Source organism: Tachypleus tridentatus, chromosome 13, assembly GCF_004210375.1.
Source record: "Tachypleus tridentatus isolate NWPU-2018 chromosome 13, ASM421037v1, whole genome shotgun sequence".
Lineage (NCBI taxonomy): Eukaryota > Metazoa > Arthropoda > Merostomata > Xiphosura > Limulidae > Tachypleus > Tachypleus tridentatus.
Window position 1 is genome coordinate 197,569,550 of NC_134837.1, and position 20,791 is coordinate 197,590,340.

At 35.7% G+C, this 20,791-nt stretch overlaps 1 protein-coding gene across 1 annotated transcript in view; it reads left to right on the forward strand.

Annotated features, from left to right (window-relative positions):
* Positions 1 to 20,791, forward strand: part of LOC143238900 (uncharacterized) — a 42,404-nt gene that overhangs the window by 2,394 nt on the left and 19,219 nt on the right. The window contains exons 2-8 of the mRNA XM_076479533.1: positions 6,930 to 9,614; positions 12,624 to 12,787; positions 14,764 to 14,932; positions 15,221 to 15,426; positions 16,036 to 16,253; positions 17,720 to 17,889; positions 18,738 to 18,906. Coding sequence (XP_076335648.1) covers positions 6,930 to 9,614; positions 12,624 to 12,787; positions 14,764 to 14,932; positions 15,221 to 15,426; positions 16,036 to 16,253; positions 17,720 to 17,889; positions 18,738 to 18,906 — 3,781 coding nt within the window. The remainder of the gene's footprint in view (positions 1 to 6,929; positions 9,615 to 12,623; positions 12,788 to 14,763; positions 14,933 to 15,220; positions 15,427 to 16,035; positions 16,254 to 17,719; positions 17,890 to 18,737; positions 18,907 to 20,791) is intronic.

The window sequence follows — 20,791 nt, forward strand, 5'->3', positions numbered from 1 at the left end:
CAAAACCTTGTAATGTGAAACCACACATCCAACCCTAACCTATGTTAGTTATAATATGAAACCATACATCAATCCCTAAAACTAGTGAGCTGCAATATGAAACCATACATTAAACCCTAAGCCAGGAAGCCACATAGAAAGCCCTAAATAATGTGAGTTTTGATACGAAACCATGAAGAAACTCGAACAAAAATGATTTGTAATTTGAATATAAACACATGCAATAAGCCTTAAACTTCTGACCAGTTACACTATCAGTTCTCATTATTTCAATTAGGTTAATGGTACCGATTATCATAACAAGTGTTAGTTAAAAAGTATGTGTTAAAAGATGGCATCATACTTATATGATAAAGTTTTAATGCAAAATCTGTTCATTTAATAGAAACCTTTGTATTTTTCCGGCAGTTCATACTTTTGTTTTTAAAGTTTGGTCATGGGTAATTGCTAAATATCTATGACAACGTTAAAGATAACACTCCTATACACAATGACTTGACAAATAATATGTCAGACTTAAGTTTATTTGTAAATCCACTTATTTTTAATTGTGTTAAAGAACTTTTCGGCAAATCTTATGTTGTAAACGAAGCAGTCTGGGTTCAGTTATTTTACAGAAAAATTGAACCTCCGACCGTTTTTATGATTCAAAGAGTTATTTACCTCAGTACTTTATTTAGCCGTATCATTGTTCTGGAATTTAATATTCCTGTTGGAGGTTTAAATACACAAGTAAGTAGTAAGACAAGTACAGCAATGAATATGGTTCACAAAACATCCATTTAGACTGATTTTTTCAGACAATGGTCAAATTGAAATTATGAAGGAGGGAGCATTCCTACCTGTAACCCAGTTCGTACTGCAAACAGACTTGGACAGTTTTGTGTGTGTGTGTTGGATCTACATTTTCATTTCACTATATGACTACAGATCCAAGCGCTAGTGTTGCCAAGACTCGTGACAAAAACAAACAGCACTTTCCTTCAGAACAAGCAACACTGTCCTTCAAAACAAGTAACACTTCTCTTCAAAACAAGCAACACTGCCCTTCAAAACAAACAGCACTGGCCTTCAAAACAAACAACACTGGTTTTCAAAACAAACAGCACCGCCCTTCAAAATTGTCTTACAAAATGGCGATCTACACAACATAACTGAATAAGGGTGAAGATAAGATTACTTTAAAATTATAACTGTTAACTGATCCAATCAACCCCCGAAACCACACTTATAAACATTTTATTGTATATTGAAGTCAGCTATTACGATAACAATAAATAAGCCCAAAAATTCGCAATCCCCGAATCTCACAAAAAAAAACGACTTGTACAAAAAACAACAACACAGTTTCCCTTATTGGTCTGTGCCCGTATGTAGCATTAAGAAGTTGATTTGCTGTAAATCTACTGTTGTTCTTTGCTCTCAGATTACACTAGTACTTTTATCTTCCAATCGGAGGAGTATGACTGATAATGGCCTGAATCAATATCGCTGATGTCCTGGATCACGACCACAAATGTCTTGGATCATTACCACTGATGGTCTGGATCAATATCACTAAGGTCCTGGATAACGACTACAGATGTTTTGAATCATTACCACTGATGGTCTGGATCAATATCACTAAGGTCCTTGATTACGACTACAGATGTCTTGGATCATTACCACTGATGGTCTGGATCAATATCACTAAGGTCCTGGATCTCGACCACAGATGTTTTGGGTCATTACCACTAATAGTCTAGATCGATATCACTAATGTCCTGAATCACGACCATAGATGTCTTAGATCAATATCACTGATTGCCTAAATCACAACCACTATTTTAGTTACTGGTTTAATTTCAAGGATTTCTTGTGTAGGAGACATGTTACCCTTTAAATTAACATTAAATTCCGACAGAGACAAAACTAAATATAAAGCCAGCGATGAGGATAGCTAGTTAAGTACAGCTAATTAAGTATACTGCTCTTATACTTATAGGATTCTAACGATGCATTGTTTCATCACTTGAGTACCCTTGGTATCAGTGATGTTTTCGTATAGCTGCCAACTATTCTACTTCAATTACGAGTATAAGTAAACCATGTTGAGTGCCCAAACAATTAACATTAGATAATAACACACCTTTACAATGGATATCCGACTTCATTACTGTTAGCAGCAACAGTGGGTATTACACAACATTCAACGTATACTGCAGGGTCATATCGTATTCAACTGACGCACCTCTATTCATTAACTTATCATACACAACTAACACTTACTCGCTTTAGGTTGAACAAAACATAGTTTCACAGTGTCACTCATGCATTGACCTTTACTTATGCACTTATTAATGTGTAGTTATTAAAAAACAGTAAAAATAAAGTTCACGAAACTTTCGTATCCCAGTCATCATCGCACAAAATGCCAACAACTTTACAACTGATTGAGTTGTTAAACTAGAAGCTTTTGTAGCCAAACCATGTTACTCTGAATATTGTGCTTATATTTAATAAATATGGTAGTTCATGTATAAATGGCTGTGAAGAAGGCACGTGAAGTGTCCCGTTTTGTTGTTGCTGTTGTTATCATGCAGGATTTCCTCTGTAGTGGAGTCCAATTTTTGAACTTTCAGAACAGGACTCACCAAGGTAGTTTGTTCAAAGAATTATCTGAATATATAATAAAAGTTGTAGAAAGCTTGTGTGCATGTGTGTGTATGTGATTAAAAAGATTAATCTGAAACAGACTTTAAATTTTTAGACAGCCAGTAAGTACCGATTTTTATTACCCTTTATTATTTTTCTATTTTCACCTCCTGTATTTAATTACAATTAATTTGTTACAAAAACATGAAACTTTGCGAGGAATGACATTTAATTGAAAAAATATTGCACTTAGGCCTAAAAATGACGATTAAATGTATTATTTTACGGTGCTGACATATCGATGAAGTCAGACGTTAGGCTTAACGAATATTGGAATTATTTCTAACTACGTAATAATTTTCACTAGTGTTTCAATAATCTTTTACCTTCTTGGGCGCAAGTAACGTATCACACAATATAAAAGTAAAACTAATAACTCGACCACACGTAAAGAATGACCTAACAGTAATTTTCCGAAGTACATAGTCATGTAATTCTTGTTCCTTTTGTGGGTACAATTTAAATTACTAACTTGGCACGTGTCATGCCCTCACGCTTCCATTCTACGAAATATATTTATATGATGGATTAAATCGATATACATTTTATCAAATATTTAATAATTTATTAACGCCTTTATGACTTTGGTCTAACAAGCATGGAAAAAACAACATAATTTTATCCAATCAACATTTACGCGCAGTAAAACTTAAGTAAAATTTGTTATTTCATTTATAAATTCTTATAAAACTATATATTTGCGATACAACTTTGATTTTAGTCATTAATATTACCAACCTTAAGCGTAAGTAGATCGAACGGTAAGGTCAGACACTCATAGGGCTCAAATATACCGTCCCTAATTGTGAGCTATCAGCCAAAAAGAATGCAGCTAGATAGCAACACCCGCCGCCGTCCCCTGCTGCTACAGCGGTAAGTCTACGGATTTACAACGCTAAAATCAAGGGTTCAGTTTCCCTCGGTGTACACAGAAGATAACCCGATGTGGCTTTGCTAAAAAAATTACACACACACACACACACACCTGCCGCCATATATGTTGTGAGCCGAACGACAGTATTGCCTTTACTATTATAACGTACGTAAAACTGAAAATGAGGGAACTTTTGCTCGAATCCTGAGCTTCCTATCTCACATCTAACTTTTAAGTTTGGTTTGGCTTGTTTTGAATTTTGCACAAAGCTACACGAGGGCTATCTGCGCTAGCCGTCCCTAATTTAGCAGTGTAAGACTAGAGGGAAGGCAGCTAGTCATCACCACCCACCGTCAACTCTTGAGCTACTCTTTTACCAACGAGTAGTGGGATTGACCGTTACATTATAACTCCTTCACGACTGAAAAGGCGAGCCTGAGATAAGCAGAGAAAAAGAAGTATTATTTAATATTTATATTTAAGCAACCATTTCATTTTTAGAATGATACACACGGGTCTCATTAAATAAAAAATAATGTAACTTTTTTGTTGATTTTACTCAAACACGGCGCTCATCAGAGAGAAGTGTATAGATATTCAAAAATAAATAATTCTCATTAGTGTTTGTTTATTTGTTTAGAATTTCAGGCAAACCTACACGAAGCTATTTGCGCTAGCCATCCTTCATTTAGCAATGTAAGACTAGAGGGAAGGTAGTTAGACATCACCACCCACCGTCAACTCTTCGGCTACTCTTTTACCAACGAATAGTGGGATTGACCATCACATAATAATGCCTCCACGGCTGAAAGGGAGACCATGTTTGTTGCAACAGGGATTCGAACCCGCAACCCTCAGATTACGAGTCGAGTGTTTTAACCACCTGGCCATGCTAGGCCTCTCATTGGTGAACAAGTGACCTTAATTTGTGTTCAAAAACAATAGATCTGTGGATTCATAACGGAAAAACCAAAGTTTGATAATTGAGATGAAAATGGGGGATAAAACATAAAACGTTTTACTTGCAAAGTTTGAAAGTTTTGGAATAAGTTATTCCGTTTTCAGCGAAATCAGAAAATTGCGTTACAAAGATGATTACAAATATTGTAATAAAATAACATAATCATTGGTGTATTTAGTGATTAAGAAAAGCGGTAAATGGATGGACAAAACAATGTTTATAAATTGCTTAATAACAACGTGTGAAAGTTCAGAACAATTTAAGATCTAAAGAGGTTTACGAGTCGTTAAGGGTCGGTTCTTTGACTCTGAGTAGACTTTCTTTAGTGTAAAGTTCAAGGTTTAAAGATCCAGTGGTAATGATAAAGAAATCATTAAATGGATTATTGTGACCTGTGGATTTAGTATGTGCACGAATGGATGAGTGGCTAGGTTTAAGTAGTTAATGGTTGGTTCTGTTATGTACTCCTGAATGTTCACAGACTCTTAGTTTTTAATTGTAATTTTATTTTACCAAAATACGTGATAATCACTGCACGTGTATTTATTTATACAAGAGCCATATACGTAAAATTAGTTCAGTTACTTGATCTTTGTACTGATGTAGGTGTTTAATGTGGAGGCTAGACCTGTATATTATTCTAAATTGAATATAAGGGTAGAAGTTTTTATTAGAGAAAATGGTTGGTTTTTAATTGGTAGGGATTGCGAACTAATAAAAGAAAGGAAGATAATGAGGGGAAGTATGGGGACAATGTGTACATTGGCTGGTGGTTGGAATTTATTGTTAGAAAATTAGTCGAATAGTCATTACTTAGCATGCGGTTACGTAGAAGGGTAAATTATTCGTGTAAGATAAAATAATTAGAACAAAGATTAAAAGTTATATTTAACAATGATATAATCAAATTACGTTTCAAGAAGTTGGGGAAAAACGATTGAAATTAATGTATAAGCCAGTAAAAGTTACTTTATGTAAAACAACAACTATCTACCCTAATAAAACACTTACACCCTCAAATAATTTTACACGGTGTAGACTGTTATTGTATTATCATCAGGTTTTGTAAAACAAAAAAAAAATTACCAGTCTTTAGTGTTAGTATTATATTAAAACACTACTCAGTTCTAGAAAATCTAGTAGTGCATTTTGACACATGGAGCTTACTAGTTTCAATGTACGATCTTGTTCAGTGACAGGTACGTAATCAATGTCAACATAAGATAACCAGTACAGCAAGTTCCCGGTTGGTGTTTATTTAAACAAATATTTAGAATGATAGAGGCTATCCCTAACAGGATTACAACTGGTGTTTATTTAAACTATTATTTAGTATGATAGATGCAACCTTAACTAGAAACCGACTGGTATTTTAGTTCTTTTATTACAATTAACATGGCATTTCAGGTTAGTTAACGTTAAACTGTTTACTATTATTTAATAAAAATTTAGAAAACCTTTCATTTATAAGTGAAGTCTTCGTGTTATCTCAGTAATATACCATAACGGCTATGGCATAACGAGCGGAAAAACAATTAGTTAGTGAAATTACACCACCAAAATCCTGGATACCAATTCCTTGTGGCATACACGTACAAAATAACAACTTGAAGCAGTAAAAAATACGTTAGGTCTAATTTATTTTCCATAACCGTTGGGGACGTTTTCAAGATCATAATGAATATATATAAATATATATATATATCAAATATCAGATTAAAGTTGTGATAAAAAGTACAACTGTAAAGCAATGTCAAAAGTGAAATTTAATTTTAGCAGTTGGATTAATTAATCTAGTTTCATTTTGTTATCTCATGAGTTATACACGTGTTGTTTATCGTATCAAAATGGCATCTGAGTTAATATCGTTACAATTTTATTAATATGTGATAAAACTTATTCTAAAGGTATAACATTGTGTTCTTTGTCATATATTCTTGTCAATAAAAATTATTATTGATTGTTTATCCCAAACAAAGATTTGGAAAATTTTTGAGATGCTAAACTATTGGTAACCCGTGTCTCCCTCTTTTGTTTTTAAATGTTGAACTACCGACAGGTGGGTAAGGTACTCGACTCGTAATCCGAAGGTCGCGGGTTCGGATCCCCGCTACACCAAACATCCTCGCCCCTTCAGCCGTGGGGGTGTTATAATGTTACGGTCAATCTCACTATTCGTTGGTAAAAGAGAAGCCCAAAAGTTGGCGGTGGGTGGTGATGACTAGCTGCCTTCCCTCTAGCCTTACACTGCTAAACTAGGGACGGCCTGCGCAGATAACCTTTATGCAGCTTTGCTCGAAATTAAAAACAAATCAAAATTTTATCTAATAAAAACGAGTGTATGTTACTTTAAAAAAAATTAATGTTCGCTGCCTACTTTAACCTATGATTTGCTTTTAGGTGGTTCTATTGAGACCAGTGATTCCAGCCTTGCCGATCCAGGTGAGGATAATCAACGAGAAAAAATAGTCTTGGACCAACTTCGTCGTAACTGGATGGCAGAGGATGACAAACTTTTCACTGATGATGAATTCTCTGGCGATGGAAATATAGAACGAAAAATTTTCAGTTCCCTCATTCATACACTACCAACATCTCGAGTAGTTTCTCTGACAAACAGCGGTTACAAATCATATAGTCCAGTTTTTATACAACCCACACAAGTTTTCAGCTCAGACATTGTTAGCATCAGTACATCTGAAGACTTTACCATTTTCTCCGATATTGATGATGGCGCACAACATGAGAGCATCAAAACCAGTGGCTTGTATCGGTCTTCCATTCCATATCGTGGTCCATCATCTCTGCTCAATATCCTTATCTTCAAACCATCTCCAACGTACAAAGAATTACCCATGACTCCATCATGGACATTCACCCCCAGTGTAAGTCAAAAAATAAGTTCCAAAAAACACTTTTACCCTTCATTCCGTTACAGCACTACTTCTTCTTTTACAACTGGACCTACGTCATCATCTTTGTTAAACGTCAGACCCTCATTTGTAACCCCAACAGAAGCATTTCTTCTTCTTCGTTCTTCCACAAAAGCCTGTACACCACCACCAATTGAATCATCTTTCAAATGTAACTCAGACCTCGATATTGAGGAAGATATCGAGACCAGTTTGATCGAGACAAACACTAATACACAATTAACATCTGAACATACAGCATTTCCTATTGTTCGACAACTATCATATAATTTGGAGCGAAATGCAATGATTTCGACCGATTCAGGACACGGGATCGTTTCTGTCACAGTAGCGACCACAATACCAATATTCGAAGGGTACAATAAGAATTTTGTAAGAAATCCCACAAAAGAAGTAAATACTAGTTCAGTAAAAGTTTACACTTCGGCTCCTTTGAGTTCAGAGCCCTCACAACAAACAGCAGCAACAGAGAATCCAACAGAATCAGAGCAAGGTCAACATGATTCAGAAAATGAACTGAAAGATACAAATGATCTTATTTCCAGTATAAGTAACCTGCCAGAGTATACCCATAAAGCTTTGCCTCTCAGTTTGTATTCGAGCTTCAGTGAAACATCCAAAGTTTTAGAAAATCAATCTGTGTTTGAGATTTCACCGACAGTTTCCACCAGACAATCGCAACAATCATCTTTCAGCGTTTCAAAACCAAATATGAATTCGACCGTCGAAGAAGCTGAAACTAACAGTACATTACAAGCGTCTTCATATCATTCGAATATTTCTATAACAGAAGCGCCTTCTGCAGGCCAGTTCAATTTTCATTCTTGGCCAGAATATTCACTGCAGAGCTTGTCGCCAACTTCCAGTACACGTGCGCCGACAGTTTCACAAACTGTTACCAACAGAGAGCGTGACCAAACAATAGTGTCATCATCAGCTGTGGAATATCCCATTTTGCTCTCTCCTACATTTTTAGATTATGGAAGCTTTTACAACGCAAATAGAGAAATAAGCACTTTTCATAAAACCATAAATTCACAGTTGTTCATTCAACCACCAGTATCAGATGGGTCAGTAACCGAATTTAACATTCCCACTTCAAAATCCATACAAGTTCTTTCATATTTTGTGGACTCAACAAATGATCTCTCTTCCATTAACATATCTCCAACTAGTGCAAGAAATAAAGGAATTAATGAAGAAAGCATAGCTCGTTCTGCGCGTGACGGTTCCACAATGGATAATAATAATAAACCACAATTCAAGAGGCCTGGTTCTCCGGTCAGAAGTTCCAGCAACCAGCTTCTGTCTTCAGTAACTTTGAAATTACAGCGATTTAAGACGATTGAGCCCACAGCAACCTCAAAGCAGAGTAAAACAGAAACGTCCAGAAAACCGACAGAGAGATCCAACCGTGTAACTGGATTTCCGTTTGAACTACCTTTAAATACAAGAAAAGAACTGTTAGAATCAACGTCAAACAAATATGATTACACTGAAGAAGTTCCATTTATTTATACAACAGATAGGGTTAATAAAATATCCAGCCAGTCGAACGCGCTTAAACTAACATCTATATCCAGTAGCTCTAAAAGATCTCTTCTTTCATCGACAATGCCAGATCTATATACATCAACAATACCAGATCTATATACATCAACAATACCAGATCTATATACATCAACAATACCAGATCTATATACATCAACAATGCCAGATCTATATACATCAACAATACCAGATCTATGTACGTCGACAGTACCAGATCTTCTATATACATCTATGATAGCAACACCACAAAATATACCAGTGGATATAAGCAGTACGAAAACTACGGATATTTCACACATTATAACGATTACAACAAACAGTGGTTTCTCTTCCACAGAGGGTCCCTCATTTATGAATAAAACTAAAAAGTCCATACAAACCGTCCTAACTACATCAAATGTGATATGGACAACAACAGATAATTATTCAAATTCGGCTGGTATGCAGGAGATGATAACACCCACCACCACCATCTCATCACAAATCCACCCTAATACAAACAGACAGACAAGCACGCCCACAGAAGTCTCCACAACGAAGGTTGTGATGGGAAGTCAAGAAAACTCCAAGCAACCCGATAAAAAGTTCTGGATACGTACCGGTTAGTTACTGTATAGGTATCTAGATTGGTGTGTGTATGTGTGTGTCATATCACCACTAATTACTACACCAGTATGCTTCTAAATGTACAGTTATGAAAAGTAAAAACAGTCAGTATTTGTTATTACCACATATCTCTGTACTCTAAACACAGTCGTACTAGATTAGACGTAAGTGATTTTACGGTCTTCCTTTTACTCAGTAAGTGTGTATTTGTGTGTTTTCTTAGAGCAAAGCCACATGGAGCTATGTGCTGTGCTCACCGAGGGGAATCGAACCCCTAATTTTAGCGTTATAAATCCGAAGACTTACTGCTGTCCTAGCGGAGGACATTTACTCAGTAAAAATAATAATAACAAAAGGCATAGCATGAAATACTCTTTAATACTTTTTATATGTTTATAAAATGTTCACTGTTTGTTTGTATCCGTAACAAATGGATATATTTTTATATACACATATATTGTATCGTAGACACTTTCTTCAGTGGATCCTCTTCAGAAGGTAATTTCTTCATCTTTCACTTACTGATCACCTGATGTTAGCACGTGCACGCAATTTCAAATGTATTTTTCCCCCTATCATTTAAATATGATATTACAGAGAAACTACTTACAAGAACATCATGTAAACATCATTTTCCAACCTAAACTTTTCATGTAAACCCTAGAATTACTAAGGGGTTTATACAAGTCCCACTGAATCGATAAACACATTTTTTCTAAACTGTTAATGCACCAAATTGGTTATTGGTTATTACAAGGCCCCTAGTAACAGGAGTCACACAGGAGTCTAAATAACAATACTGTTAAGTTTGCACTTAATCGCACTCTAAAATTCCCCCTTACACCAAACATGCTCGCCCTTTCAACCATGGGGCGTGATGAGTAACAGTCAATCCCACTATTCGTTGGTAAAAGAGTAGCTCAAGAGTTGGCGGTGGGTGGTGATGACTTACCTTACCTCTAGTCTTACATTGTTAAATTAGGGACGGCTAGCACAGATAGCCCTCGTGTAGCTTTGCACGAAATTCAAAACAAACAAACACTCTAAAAACATGAAGAAAACGAATTATTTTGTGGTTAGTGTTGTAACAGACAAAACATAAAAATACTCAACATGAAGTAACAAAGAAAAACAAAAATACTCAATATGGTGTAACAAGTAAAAGTACCCGTTCCCAGTGACAGGAAATGTTCAAGTAAATATATTAATTTAAATTATTTCATGGACTTTAAAAAGGTTATTATGTTGCATTATTGGTTTCAGTCAGAGCCAAAATTCTGAGCTACTTAGAACGCCCACCCCAAAATTAATTGTTGAGTATTTCAGTCATGCTAAGAGCAACCCAACAATAATGTACAGTAAATTTAAATTACGTCGCGTTTTAAAATGTGAATGATAGTGATTCATTCCTAAGAATTTACAGTAGAATATCCTGTTTGTGAAATATAATTTAACACCAACATTATTCATGTATGTTCTCCAGTCATTTCAAAAGTGAATGTTGAGGTTTGTATGCGTGCACAGCTTTTTAAACTGGAGACAGACGAACGCTATGACAGACAATATACGTTTATATCAAACACGTTAACATCATCTGTAGTGAACAGTATGTAAACAAGTCGGTAATTTAAACATGTCGGTAATTTAATGGATAATCTAACATCTGATTTATACATGTATCTAACATCAGATTTACACATGTATCTAACATCTGATTTACACATGTATCTAACATCAGATTTACACATGTATCTAACATCTGATTTACACATGTATCTAACATCAGATTTACACATGTATCTAACATCTGATTTACACATGTATCTAACATCAGATTTACACATGTACCGACTCATGTTTAATTGCCTCTTTTTCTTGCGCTATAATTTGAAGGCTTACAACGGTAAAAACCGGATTTCGACACCCATGATGGACACAGTACATGTAACCGGTTGTTTGTGATAAACAAAGAAACTTACAGAAAAGAAGCCGATAACAGAAAACATTAAACAAAGTTTCTAATAGAAGAACTTAATTCTGTCTAGTAAAAACGTCTGCTGTTAACTCGTCTTAATGAAACGAAGCCAGCAGCAAAATATGTTTCTTTATTTAAGTAAAAAAATTAAACTGTTTAACCACAACCCGTTGGAAGTGAGCACACTTTAAAGTAAACTATTACATTCTATTAACACCACCAGCAGGTGTGTCAGTCTTTTAACACCATAAGAACAGAGTGTTTCCACGCCCACAGTTCCCCCATCCTTGTGAGTCCGTACTTTTATTGATACGAAGTATTTAATTTCTTCCACTGAATACACGTTAACTGTAATCAAATTGTTTTTTTTTTTCACCTTTGTTTGTATGCGTGTGTTTCCTACCCGTTAGCTTATAAACATATTCTTAAAATTTGTCTGAATTACCTTCTTAGGCCCGGCATGACCAGGTGGTTAACGCACTCGACTCATAATCTGAGGGTCGCGGGTTCGAATCCCCGTCACACTAAACATGTTCGCCATTTCAGCCGTAGGGGCGTTATAATGTGACGGTCAATCCCACTATTCATTGGTAAAAGAGTAGCCCAAGTGTTGGCGGTGAGTGGTGATGACTAGCTACTTTCCTAGAGTCTTACACTGCTAAATTAGTGACAGTTAGCAATATAGCCCTCGTGTAGCTTTGCGCGAAATTCAAAATCAAACAAAAACAATTAGTTGGCCTCTTTCGGAAAAATTATTGCTTTAATGGAAAATATTCAGATATTATCTTAACAAAAATATAACCAGTAAGTGGTTACATAGGCAACTCGAGTGTGTTTTTTTATGTAGACCAGTCCGCCAGTATCAAAAACACAAACAAAAAATCTTTCTTTAAAAAGTGTTTTATCCGAACACCAACTTAACCCTTTCGTCACACATTTCAAATACTCAGAATTATTTTTTAATAAGTGTCGCCCAGTTCTTTATGGTACAAATGATGCCTTAGTAAACTGTCAGTTTTACATTTCTAGTTATAGAGGCGGATCCCTTACGGCTACCATCCAACTTTTTGACAATCATGAAAGAAAGACTGAAGCTTTTATACGAGCAAGCGTTCGAAAAACGAGAAGATATCCATTTTGGTATTCACAAGAAGAAAAGGGAAGCAGTATGGAAAGGACGAATAAACATTCAAGTGAGTAAAACAAACTATTATTAACACCGAGTACAAAACATTTTTACACCACAGTTTCTAAGTTTCGCTTTCTTTCACTGGAACCCTGAATACACCCGATGCGTTAATATTTAGTTTCGTAATAACTTTCTATTGCTTTGATAAGAATGCTGAACAAACCTGATTAATTACTACTTATTCACAACATTGTTTTAACAATTGTTACTTGTACTAGGATGCTTAATACACATTACAAGTTACTACTCAGTTTCGTGATAATACTTGTTACTGGAATGGTCGATTACTAAACACCAGGTTCTTCGTTTCTGGTTGGCCCGGCATGGCCAGGTGGGTTAACGCATTCGACTCGTAATCTAAGGGCCGCGGGTTGCACTAATTATGCTCGCCCTTTCAGCCGTGGGGGCGTTATAATGTTATGGTTAATCCCACTATTCGTTGGTAAAAGAGTAGCCTAAGCGTTGGCGGTGGGTGGTGATGACTATCTGCCTTCCCTCTAGTCTTACACTGCTAAATTAGGGACGGCTAGCGCAGATAGTCCTCGTGTAGCTTTGCGTGAAATTCAAAAACAAACAAATATTTCGGGTCACTTTTTCAATAATATGTTTTCTCTCTAGTGTACGATATGGGGGCTAGTTTGATACGTCTACTGTGTTTTATTTCCTGTGCCCCTATGGGCGTATTTTGGTACTATGTTTTTAAACTAAATCCTGTGATACGTTTTGTTGTATCTTTCTTCAACAATATATATATATATATTTTTACATGTCTCCAAAGTTCCGTGGGAGTACAAAATGCGTGGTAACAGAAAAGCCTCTTTACTTTTACATTTATTAATTCTCCTAACACATATATTATTTTTAGTTTACCAAACGTTTAAAACGGTTTCATAAACAGTAGCTCAATCTATAGCAACATTTTCGTACATTCACTCGACTTAAACTCCACATGTTCTGTTACAAGTCCAGAGAGAAAACGGTAATTTGTAAGACTTCTTCTATTAGACATTTCAATCACGGAGGAAACGAAGAAAATTATATATTTCAGACACGATTTGATTTTAATAAAGTCAATTAATACACATAATTTGAGGGAAAGCAGCTAGTCAACGCTACTCACCGCCAACTTTTGGGTTTCTCTTTTACTAATGACTAGTGGGATTAACAGTGATATTATAACTCTCCCCACGGTTGAAAGGGTTAGGGTTTACTAATTCGCGACCTTCAAATTGAGAGCTAGTGTTCTAACAACTAGACCATTCCAGACTCCACATTTCATGAAGAAAGATTTAAAACTTCCGAAGATATATGCAATCTTTAATCGTCTCGTAGAGAACGAGTTTCAAAAATAACCTCCAGCCTTTTGTATGTACTTACAATAACATAACACCCTCACTCTCTTACACATCACGTGGTCTAAAGTGTGAGATCAAGAACTAAGGCTAGGCATGGCCAGCGCTCATGTGGTTACTATTAACCGCGAAGTAGCGCTGTCGTTTAAGTGTGAAGTCATACAGCTACTTACCTATACTCTGTTATGTGTTTAGAAACAAATTTGCCCGATTCTTTCTTATTTGTTATTTTCCTTTAGAATCCACTGTTTTTTCACCCATAAATTTTTGGTTGTCTTTAAATTTATAATAAGAAAAGTATATAATCTTGTCATTTTAATGCCCTTAGTAACATGATAATGTTGTGCTGACACGTTCACACAAAAAACTCGTTTCTTTTCTTTGTTTTTGTGTATTGAACCTATCAGTTAAGCTTTCGCTCTATTCAAGAAATCAATGGTGTAAAATGTGAATTCACAATTTACTCTCTTTCACCTCCTATTTCTCGTTATTAATTGTACGAGTTCTGAGGTATTCATATTTTGAATAGTACTAACTGACACTTTTAAACACGATATATTCAGTTTTTTTAGTACAAAATAAATACAAAACCTCAAAAGAAGTGAATAACCACGTGTTTTGTTTTCAGCTATGGAACTGCACTGTGGACAGTGATTTAAATCACGTGATGCTTGTATATACAGTGTCACGTGACGAAAAACCAATACTGGCCGAGATAGCAGTGACAGACGTGGAGCTTCTCAGAAGTGATGACGTCACACTGATCTTAGGCTACGTTGTTGTAACGAGAGCAGAAGGTAAATATTAATAACATTCGTTACCAACCATCTTTACCGCCTAACATGACCTTTCGTGTAATACACGTTAACGTGCGAAAACAGTCAAGTGTAAGAACAGGCATAACATTTGAAATATACTTCTTGGAAATATTTCGCTGCAAACAAACATTATTCTGAGTTTATTAACCTTTACAACCTATTTCTTAACATATCATGACTTTAACTAATGTAAAAACCTTAACTATTACACCCTGTTTAAAGTATCATGAAGTGTAATTCCTTAGTTTACTTCACGTCATATTACAGCTTATCTTGAACCTCCAGAGAAGCAATCAGATAAAACTCCAGAATGGGTGACATATGCTGTCCTCGGGGGATTAGCCGGGTTTGTGGTGTTCGTCATCACTTGTCTGATTATTTACTGTCAGTGTTGTCGGCCTAGAGGGCCTCCCCCGACTCAGGTTGAACAACCAGATATTCCTCATTCTTATGGTCAACAGAATCTGCAGCAGGTAAGTTAATCCTGAGTTTCTTCCATGTTACTGACAAATCTTTTAACTACCAACAGAAGCTAGCTCACTTTAAAGTAAAAGGAGAAACAGCTAATCTCATATTAAATTATTAAATTATTGTGTTGCAAATGTACAGTAAATACAGTTTTAACTGGTCAAAATATCGCTGATCGTTGTTAAGCTCTTAGACAAATGTAAGGTAAATACAGTTTTAATTAGTCAAAACATCATTGATCGTTGTTTAACGTTTAGACAAATGTACGATAAATACAGCTTTAATTGGTCATAATATAACTGATCGTTGTTAAACTCTTAGACAAATGTACAGTAAATACAGTTTTAATAGGTTAAAATATCGCTGATCGTTGTTAAGCTCTTAAACAAATGTACGGTACATACAGTTTTAATTTGTCAAAACATCATTGATCGTTGTTAAACTCTTAGCAAATGTACGGTAAATACAATTTTAATTGGTCATAATATCGCTGATTGTTGTTAAACTTTCGTTTCGCTTATTTTATATTTTAGTTTATATTGTTACAACAATGGATTAATTTCTTAGTGTTGCATGTTTAATTTTGATCATTTAACCCGACTAAAAATTAACAGGTATTTGAACAAGAGACAGTACGGTTGGATCTAAGAGGAGAAACCGAAGCTAAAGACGGGACAGAATCTAAAGTGAGAGACGAAAACATTCGTAAAGAATGTGAAAACTATCGACCTCTTCCAGTACCACCGGAAAAGCAACCAGACGAACCGATTAAATGTGGCGAAGGGCGTAGCAGTTCATACAAAAAGGCGTTAAAGACAAGATCCGATCAAAAGTGAGTGTTCCTTAATTTACTTGTTTATTCATTTGAGAAACTGTGCAACAGAGTGATGCTACCCAAAACCTGGTTCGGCATGACCAGGTGGTTAGGGCGCTCGACTAACCCGAGGGTCGCGGGCTCGAATCTCCGTCACACCAAACATGCTCGCCCTTTTAGCCGTGGGTCGTAATAAAATGACTATCAAAATTACTATTAGTTGGTAAAAGGGTAGTCCAAGAGTTGGCGGTGGGTGGTGATGACGAGCTGCCTTCCCTGTAGTCTTACACTGCTAAATTAGGGACGGCTAGCGCAGATAAGCCCTCGTGTAGCTTCACACGAAATTAAAAGAAACAAAAACCTATAAACTTCAGTTTCAATACCTGAGTTCGTTAACGTAAGGCAGCATGCATGTCGGTAAGAAAAGAAATAATAATAATATGACACTGCTACAAAATACCCAGACCGTATTGTCATGCTTTCGCCTGAAAATTCGTTTCGATTAGATGCTTCTACAAATACAGTTCGAGTATGTTTCCCTCAGAACATTGCCTCTATTCTCTGAAAACATCTAATTGCCACCACCCATTCCCAAACAGGCGCAAAGCAGCACCGTTTCCTTTCAACCCACTTTAAACACAATATTTGTGTTTATATGCTATTGCTAAAAAAGTTTATTGTTTAACATAGAAACTTTGATTTTATGTTACAAAACGTTCACCAAGGAATGATGTTACGTCACGAGTTTCACTTGGTAAATAACAATATAAATATGAAATATTCAAATATCCGAACTACACGAATATTAATTATAGTACAATAGTGGTCTACGTTAAGAAACTTTTCACTTATACACCGGAACAATGAACACAATGTTATTATCACTTATCAATTATGTTAACATTTGACTCTGTTAAGAACTATAACCACCTACTGGATCTTCTAACAAGATGAGTTTAACTTAAAAATTAATATAACATTGGCTTAATTAAGTACTATAAACATCCACCAAGTTTGCTAAAAAGGAAGGTTTAACTCAGTAATTAATATAACATTAACTCAGTTAATGACTCCTAACACCCACCGAGTCTGATAATAGTGTATATTATACTCAAGAAATTAGAATAAATAAATGCACTACACCAACAAGTAAATGCACTACACAAATACTGTTGTTTTGAGTTTTAGAATATGATAATTTAAATGTTAATGAAATTAATATTCAAGATGGAGACGGAATATAGTAAGACGTCAAATGTCATCAGACGGAATCAGTCCGGAATGCAGAGCAGTTTAATCACAGTTCGTCAATCTTTAGAGAGAAAGAAAAGAATGAAAATAGCAGATGTCTGATCGCAGATCTGGCAGATATTAAACATTTGTTACTTTTTTATCTTAGCAAGCTGGAGGAAGGAATTCGTGTATTTGTTTAGATGCTTTATGATTGTCTTGCTTGTGTATATATATCATAAGTTCGTACACAGGTCTCGTACACTTGTTAAAGAGAAGACAGAGACAGAAGGAATTGTTAACGTGGGTTTCGAAGAAGACAGAGACTCTCCAGTCGCAGTAGCTTCTACCTCAAGTACTAAGAACAGAAGTTCATCTGAGGAACAACTCCAAAACAGAGGCGTATTCCTCTCGCGAAATGAAGGTATGTCCAGAACCACGTCATATCTGTCATATTATCAGTCGAATTGTCGCAAAAATGCTGTGTTAGAGCTATAATATCAATGCTATATAAAAACGTACATATAAGCACACACACACACTCACACACATATATGCATATATTACTTATTATAAGCAAAGCGCTTTTCGATATAAGAATTCGTGAAACTTTAAACTTACAAGTCAGGAAACCGCTTGGTTATCCGGCATGTTCGCATCCGGAAAGCTGTAACCGAAAATTTAAATATCTACAAATACAGATGATTTTGCGGAATGTCTCGGAACAATGGCGGTAGTTCGCGACTGTAGGTAACCGACACTGCTGTGGTTTTCTTAACCTTTTTTTTTCCGCTGGCATCTTTCGTTACTTTGTCGTCAGTATACTGTATTACTATATTTAAAATATTGTACTTATGTTTTTATATACATTTTAAAGTTTTTAGGCGCTGTCTGGGGTGTTTTATGTTGTGTTGTGTTTTCTTATAGCAAAGCCACATCGGGCTATCTGCTGAGCCCACCGAGGAGAATCGAACCCCTGATTTTAGCGTTGTAAATCCGAAGACATACCGCTGCACTAGCGGGGGACGCCGGGGTGTTTTATAATCTCATTAAATTAACTCCACTGAAATGATCTTTGTTCTTAACTACACACTTATGATTTAGAACGACTAGTCTAGTGAGCTACCGAAGAAACGTGATTATTCCTTCTGTTTGAGCACTAAAATGAGTTTTGTGGACGCCCTGTCCAGAAATGTTAGAAAAAGAATGACATTGTACAGGCTGACGTGAATGTTTGGTAATTATGTGCGTTTTATTTTATTTCTGGTATAGTTGACTTGGGAGAAGACCAAACAGAATTATTCGACTATTTGCCTACTCCTACTGTCCCCTGTCCCAACAGAGAGTTAAAGAAAAACAGCGAGATCAACAGACCACTTTCTTCCACTTCATCATTAGCTGCCCAACATCCAATCAAACCAACATCACCCCTTGGGACAATGTATGTCTATTGTTTTTTCTTTAAAGTTTTTTGATGTTGTTATTTGGCGTCACCGACAGGAATTTAATTCTCCTGTCCCACAATAAGCAGTTTTATTTGAAGTTCCTTTCTTAGTTTGTATTTATTCATTGTGTATGGAAATGTTCATTTTGACCATGAAGTGAATACAAAGTCACATCAGAAGACAAGTAAGTACTCCGTGTTAGTCTTAGCAAATTAGGCTACTACCTCTGAGTCTGAGTCTTGAAGCGTTTAATCGGTTACTGTCAAGAGATTTCACACTAACACTTCTTTCAACGAGACACAAAATACGTCTTACTTAATCAATATAAACAGCATACGGTATTATTAATATATGTAGCCTATAGTCTACCTTGTGTAACAAGGCCTAACACTTTTTTCAACATGACACAAAATAATAATAATAACAAAATATGTCTTACTTGATAAAACAACGTACAAAATTATTCATTTCTTTATAATGTAACCTACGTTCTGTGACAAGGTCTAACGAAAGAAATATTATTTTGTCATTTTCAGTAAGGTTACTGTGGGTTCGCTGAGCAGTTTGAATATCTTACTGCGTTGTTCACTAGTTACATTGTTACATTACTCTATTCGCTGGTTACTCCACTACTTTGTTCACTTTCGGTATGTTCGTATAGGTTAAATGGATAACAGGTTATTTGGCAGTGATAAAATAACAAGATATTTTGTTATTCTCTTTTAAAACGTGTGGTGTTCATTTTGCCCCGATTATAACTATTTGTTAGCTTATTTTGTAAATAAATACGTCGAACATTGAGCCACTAGATAATTTATTGTACTGTTTTTTATCCCATTGGCCTAAGATTAGGTCAAGGTATTTCAAAGACTAAGAACCTCATTAGCTGTAACAGAAATATTAGAGATACATGGGTTACAATGTTTTGAGTATATTAACATAGTTTTGCTTTTTTAAGCACAGAACTATGCCGCTTCGGGGATTGATGCTATTATTCATCAAGTTCACTGTTAACCACTAGAGGGTGCCGTTAGAATGACACAATAATTACGATATCAAAGACTGATATTTAATAGAGATTTTTTAACAAAACGGAATATCTCGTGTTGTCCTTAAAATTGAAAACAAAACAAACTACACTAAAAGATAAGCACTTGGACGCTTCATGTTAGTCTTAGTGGGTTAGGTACTACGTACATTTGATTATAGTAGAAATTATGAAGTTTGTTTGTTTGTTGTTAAACACAAAACTACACCATGTATGCTGTGCACACCACCAGTGTCGAAACCATATTTACAGTTACGACAGAAAGTGTTCGTACCCCTGCGTCGCGAGTAGTTTTTCCTCATAACTTAAAAGTATCACGATTAGGATAATGAAAGTATAGTATATTATAAATATTATTCTAACACACATCTGCATAAGTTGTTATGTAAATTGAACAACAAATAAACGGTTTATAAACAAATAACCAAACATAGGAGGGGCAGAAAGTCTTCGTGCGTCTACTTTAATGGTCACTTGTATAGCCTTTCAGGTGAATTACTTGACGCAGTCTCTCCTCATAGCCCTCCATGATCGTTTGACAGTACTCGACTGGTATTTTCTGCCATTTTTCTTTACAGTAGGCCTCCAACTCTTGCAAGTTTTTCGGATGACGCTGATGAACCCTGGTCTTCAACTCTTGCCAAATGTTTTCAATTGGGTTGAGATCGGGTGACTGCGATGGCCACTCCAGAACGCTTATGTAGTTCCTCTGCAACCAGGATTACACATATTTCGATGTGTGCTTAGGGTCATTATCGTGCTGGAAGATCCAACGACACCCAAGCCACAAGTTCCGAGCATCATTCTTGATATAAGTGCCTGATATATCAACG